General features: G+C 34.1%; 1 protein-coding gene across 1 annotated transcript; it reads right to left on the minus strand.

Annotated features, from left to right (window-relative positions):
- Positions 1–758: 758 nt before the first annotated feature.
- LOC101267157 (endochitinase A) lies at positions 759–5,235 on the minus strand. Its single transcript, XM_004246793.5, has 6 exons — positions 4,938–5,235; positions 4,324–4,480; positions 3,960–4,062; positions 2,605–2,782; positions 1,391–2,308; positions 759–1,230 (listed from the first exon to the last, which is right to left on the minus strand). The coding sequence occupies exons 1-6, from the start codon at positions 4,941–4,943 to the stop codon at positions 985–987; spliced, it is 1,608 nt and encodes a 535-aa protein (XP_004246841.1). The 5' UTR covers positions 4,944–5,235; the 3' UTR covers positions 759–984.
- Between the last annotated feature and the right edge of the window lie 910 nt (positions 5,236–6,145).

The following is a 6,145-nucleotide window of genomic DNA, read 5'->3' on the forward strand; positions in this document are numbered from 1 at the left end:
CAAAGTTTGAAAATTTAAGCCACGTTTAAGTAAAAGATTTTGAAAATTTTTTGACTCCACTTTGAAGAAAATGAGCTGTTTTTTTTATACATAGAAATATATGGAATATTATCATCGAACTTGCCTGTCATAAGGTGTGTTTGTTAAGAAATGAAAATGTTTTTCGTAGAAAATATTTTCACGTAAAATAAGTAAATTTTTGACTTATTTTATCATGTTAAGTTGGTGAGTAGAAATTATTCTTTGAAAAAGAATTTTTAGTGTTTGATTTATGAATGAAAAACACTTTCGAGAAATATTTACTCAAATTTTTTTTTGAGGGGGTATGGTAGGGGCTGGAGGTAGGGGTGAAAAATAAAAAATTGAAATTGAAAATATTTTCAAAAAATAAGTTTTAAACATAGTTTTTCAACAAATAAAATTGTAATTTGAAGTTGGAGGAAAGTTTTGAAAAATGTTTTTCTTAATTTTTGAAGGAAAGTCTCATTTTCCATAATTTTGAAGAAAATGAATTGATTTGAAAAACATTTACCAAAACTTTTAACCCAACCAAACATAAGAAAATTGAAAAATGTTTTCGTTCGTACCAAACACACCCTCATTGCATTTTCAAAGTAATTCAATAGATACCATAGAAACTAGAAAGCAATTTTTTTGGGATAAAGCTATGTATATGACTCAGTTGAGAAACTTACTTTTATGAAATGGACATGAAACTTTAGGTCATTAATCTTACATCAATATGAGAAAGAGAAGGATTTTGTAAGTCATTCATAGCTCAAGAATTTAAGTTTTCTCCATTATAATTACAAGAAATGTTTAATCTTTGCTTAGTCAACAAGCACAAGAAATGCTACTACTATTGCAAAGGATCCCTGAAAAATAAATCCAGATGCAATTTTTCAATGTAGGAGTTTCAAGAACAAACAAGATTAAATAATCAAACCACACAGCAAGAATAAATATCATAGCAAGTCCTACATGTCAGCGAGGGGACGATAGTTCTCTCTCACAACCAAAGTTATCATCTTCAGGTTCACTCCAATTTATGTTATTAGAGCTATTGTTCATACTTGGTTCTGAACTAGCATTGCTGCTCGTGGCAAGGGGCGAGTCAGAAACACTACCTGTCTTGTTCTTTGTTGAGCTAGACCGGACACCATTTGCTGAAGAAGCAGAGACCCGTGTCAGGACTGGGCGTAAGGTTCCATTAACACTTCGTCTTATATCCTGTTCATAAAAAGTACATAAACGTAAATATTTTGGGTAATAGAAATGTGTTACAATGCAGGTATGCTCGAGACTTTCTAAGCAAGTAAATTGCACTTCACTTTTGAATTTGAGTATTTATGGAATTGAATGAATGAGAATTTAGAAGTTATGTATGTACCATGTGTCGTAGAGCCATATCTAAAGATTTTTTGGAGAATGATCTTCCGAAGCCTGAATTTTCTCGGGACAAAGATTTCTTGGAGGAATTTTCATGAGATACATTATCATCTTGCTTTGGGGGAGCTAATTTCCTCATGTTTACTACCCTTTCAACCATCTGTGTGCCGATCAATACAGGGTTCACGTCATCTTTTTCAATACCATAGCCCCTACTCTTGGAAAGTAGAGCGGTTGCATTGCTCAAAATAGCAGCTGTTGTTGCTCGTCCTCTGGAAGGAGAAGATGATTTCCGTCTGGGTTTTCCATTAGCAGTAGAGTGTCGAGCGCCAGGTGCAGTTGGTCTTCCCCTAGATGCAGATGCAGGCCTTTTAGGCACCACTGTCTTAGAAATGACAGAAGAATCACGCGAAAGACTTGGTGTCTCCAAGGGTTTCAATGGCCTAGACTTCACAGTAGGAGAGGTACCCCGAGATGGTACAGTTTTATTCAATGTCGCGGAACCTGTTTTTGTCGATGAAGAAGATCGAGAACCAGAAACTGATACAATAGGAATGGATGATGCAGCGGACGGTCGACGAGTTGGTGTTGCTGACCTTGACGCCGACTTGGAAGCAGCTGGTTTGGAGGGTCTACCGTTTGGGGTAGAAGAGCGTGGAGCAGCTCTAGTTGGAGTTGAGGATCTTGCTGTGGAAGCAACAGGCTTAGCAGAAGGCAACGTCGCTCTTGAAGTAGGAGTAGAAGCTCTTGAGGGCTTGGATGAAGAACTACGAGGACGTCCAGTAGGCGTTGATGACCTGGTGGAAGTTGCCTTTTTCCCCCCTGACGAAGAAGGCCTTCCATTTCCAGCAGAAGAGCTTTTGCTTCTGGACATATCTGGCTCTCCCGTTGAATGGAGCCCTTCCAGTGAATTTGCAGGCTGCAACAATAAGCAGTTAAGACTAACATATTGTTTTGCTATCCACCTCAAAATAACTGTAACAGTGTGATAATAGAGAATTTCTTCAACCGAAAACATCACTATTAGCATTTAGTGTCAAAACTTAGTATACGTCAAAATAAATGAAACACCATGCTAGAATACGTCAAAATAAATGAAACACCATGCTAAATATAGAAGATAGAGAGTTTCTTCAACTGAACAGCATTCAGCAGTACTAAAATGAGTATATTATCGTACAAGTATTCAATGGAACTTTAATGAGTATATCATACCTGAACTATGTCCTGCTCAATGCTTATTTTAGGTTCAGGAGCAACTGTACTTGAATCTACCTTAATTTTACAGTCTTGACCAGTTGAACTAGAATTTGTCACAATTTGGAACACCGGAATATTCTGTTCCTCCACCTCTGGTAATGAATTTGAAGGAGTCTGAGGTGGTGAAAGGAGCCTGAAAACCACAAATTAGCAGATAAAGTATTTTCATGGAACTAGGAATATACAGTTTAACATATGTGCTCTATTGATTTCTAAAAGCATACTTATTCAACTAGACTGTAAGATGTTGGTGAATAACTTTCTTTTTTCTCGAAGATGTGGAAAATGAAGCAGAATCAATTCTCTGTCTTAAGGAAGTGCATAAGCTTAAATGTACCAACAGATGATGGTCCCTACAGTGCAAAAAATAAATACGCAGAATTTTGCTCAGTCTTAACGTATGTGCTTGTTTGTTCTACTTTCATTCATATTGTCCCAAGTATGAAATGATAAACCTTAGAATGCTAGTAGAGCAACATCGCTGGTTAGCCACAACTAGAAGATCTATTTAGACCAAGTTCGGATTAAACAATGACTATATAAGTTACTTTTTGCGGTGAAAAGTCCCTATTAAAGTCAAACTTCCATAGTTCATACAAAACTTTAACAAAAAGATACATTTCACAGAGTTGAAGAAAGAAGAGGACAGCACTCAACACCTTAAATCTGTACTATAACAATAACATTCGTTCGATAGGCCAAGAAAGCATTACCCATACAGGCTTTTACTTTAAAAAATATATACACTACCAATTAGTATATCCTTTGAAATATTTGACTATCCATGCTCCACAAAAATATAAAAGTGAAGTCACTAACATGATGCTGCTTGAACCAAAAATAACCTCATAAAACCTTCTTAGATTCTCTTTTTAGCTTTTGTTTTTCGTAACTAACCTGCTTAGAGTCCTATGAACAGAACAAGGGTGAAAGCTAACATCCCACGACACACCAGTCATTTTGAAGAACAAGGGTGAAAGTTACATGCTATACACCTTCCTCAAAACAAAATCCCTACCACCCCATGACACACTAGTCCTTTTGAAGAACAAGGGGAAAGTAAAATGCTATACAACTTCCTCAAAACAAAATCGCTACCAACTCACGACACACTAGCCATTTTGAACTCCCAAATAAAATGTCACTTACATACCACCTGTCCATAAACTATAAGAGGCTGCACAAGCTATTCAGTTGCTTCTTTTTTAATCAAAAAAATAAATAACAAGCGTCAAAGTAGAAGATAAAATACACAAAAACAAAATGAGTTCATCCCTAGGCCAGCACAGAAATGTTATAGTAGTAAATACCAGTCATAGTCATTCTTGTCACTCTCAGAGTTTAAAAGATAATCTTGATTAGCAGGCTTTGTTAATGTCCCATTTGATAACAAAGAGAAGTCAACCTCTGAGCCTGCAATTAACAAAAATGCCAACTTTATACATAAACAACAATTGAAAAACAAAGAAAACTTCCAAAGCCAGACTACAAAAAGCCAAAGTTGGCTGTACTCTAGATTTAGAATTAAAGACCATGCATTTAATAACAATATGTTAAAGTGGGGATGGAAAGAACTACCAAATGGCAAGACTACATTTATTTTATATTCTATCTCTGGGAAAATATTGCTACAAATTGACAATGCTGGAAAAAAAACATCTAAAATATCAATACCTAATTGCTGATTCAATTCCTCAGAGTCACATTTAGCAAGTTGATCATTCATTTCCTTTTCGCTACGTCGCATCTCAAGAAACATAGCAAGATCTTCATCTACTTCCTTCATCACCATTCCTAAAGTCCTTTCTTGTGGCCTACATTGCACTGATGTCTGCATACCAAAAATCCAATCTTTTAATCAAATCTTTACAACATAAAAAAATACCCCTTTCAAGAAACCACTAAAGGATCTACTTCTAAGTGAAAAACATACAACATAGATTCAGAAAACAAGCAAAACCCATAAACTTAAATGCCTGATAAACCCCCTATCTCACCCTTAAACACACATTTCTTCAACCAAGTAACAACAAAAAATCTTCAAGACAGATCATTGGATCTGACTTGAAAAATGAACACAAATGACAAAAAACCAACCATCTAGATTAACATAAAGTTCCCATCTTTACCATCAAAAACATTCAAATGTTATAAACTTACTCACTAACACCCTGACAAAAACAAGTTTATCAAGATTCAAGAACCATACATAAACATTGCACCAGAAAAATAAAAAGACAACAACAAAAGAAAAACAGTCAATCTCACAAATCATTAGATATACTTACAGCCATTGTCACAAGAATATTGCTAGAAGTTGAATCAATGGATTCAATGAAAAAACCAAAAGTTGAGGGGGGGGGGGGGGGGGGGACTAGTATAAGTTGAGTAAAAATGTCAGATGGTGAGAGGCAACAAATGTGGGGGATTTAAAGAGGGTTAGAAAAAAAACTTTAGAACAAGAATGAAATCAAAGTGATTTGTTGGATTCTACTTTGATAAGCAAATCATACAGTGTGTTTTCTTATGTGATGTGCACAAGAAAACACAAAACTCAGGGAGAGGAACAGAGTTTGAAATTAATACAATTTTTCTATTGCCATTAATTCCCTAATATGTCCCACCAATCTGGTGTAATTTACTTATTTGCCCTTATTTATTTTTGTTCAAAATTCAAAAATTTATGATAAAGTATAGATTTTGAATTTTTATTATTGTCCATTATAGTTATGATGTGCTCGAATTCTTTATAAAAAATAGTATCCAACCCATTTTAAATCATCAAAAATGCATTACTTTGAGTTGAGGATTTTTTGAAAATAATATTTTTATTTCAGAGAGATAATCATAATATTTATGTACGCATTTATTACTCTCGTTGTACTTATTAGTGTCATTAGAATGACTTAGTTTTAGATTTTATGATGACATTTTAAAATAAATGTAATGATCCGAAAGGTCATTTTTGAAAATTTTGAATATTTGCTTAACTTGAATTAATTAATCGATAGTTTATGGGCTAAAGTGATAATTTATTTAAGACCCTATACTCTTTAGCCTATATTTAATTAAATATATGGGTAAAACCTATCACTTTTAGTGCTTAAATAATTCAGAAAAAAAAAAAGAAAGGGCGAAGGGTTTCTCTCTTGCGGCTACGAGAAGGTGAGTTTCTTTTCCTTTAGCTTCTTATTTTCTGCACATAGATGTGCATACATATCAATTTTTATATAGTTAATTATATTATATATATGTATAACAAGGAATGAAGATTAAACAAAACAATTAAAGAAAAAGACAAAAAAAAAAAACAAATGGCATGCATGCTGTAATGTGAAGAAATTAGGGGTGTTCAACGTGGCAACGTGGGTTCTGGAAAAAAGATTTTGAAACTAGAATTTAATGCAAATATATATATAGGTAATGATTGCTATATCATGTGTGGTTAGTAGATAATTTAATTTAATTTCTTATTCTTATCACATTATGGGTTAAG

The sequence above is a fragment of the Solanum lycopersicum genome, chromosome 9 (genome assembly GCF_036512215.1).
Source record: "Solanum lycopersicum chromosome 9, SLM_r2.1".
NCBI classification, from domain to species: domain Eukaryota; kingdom Viridiplantae; phylum Streptophyta; class Magnoliopsida; order Solanales; family Solanaceae; genus Solanum; species Solanum lycopersicum.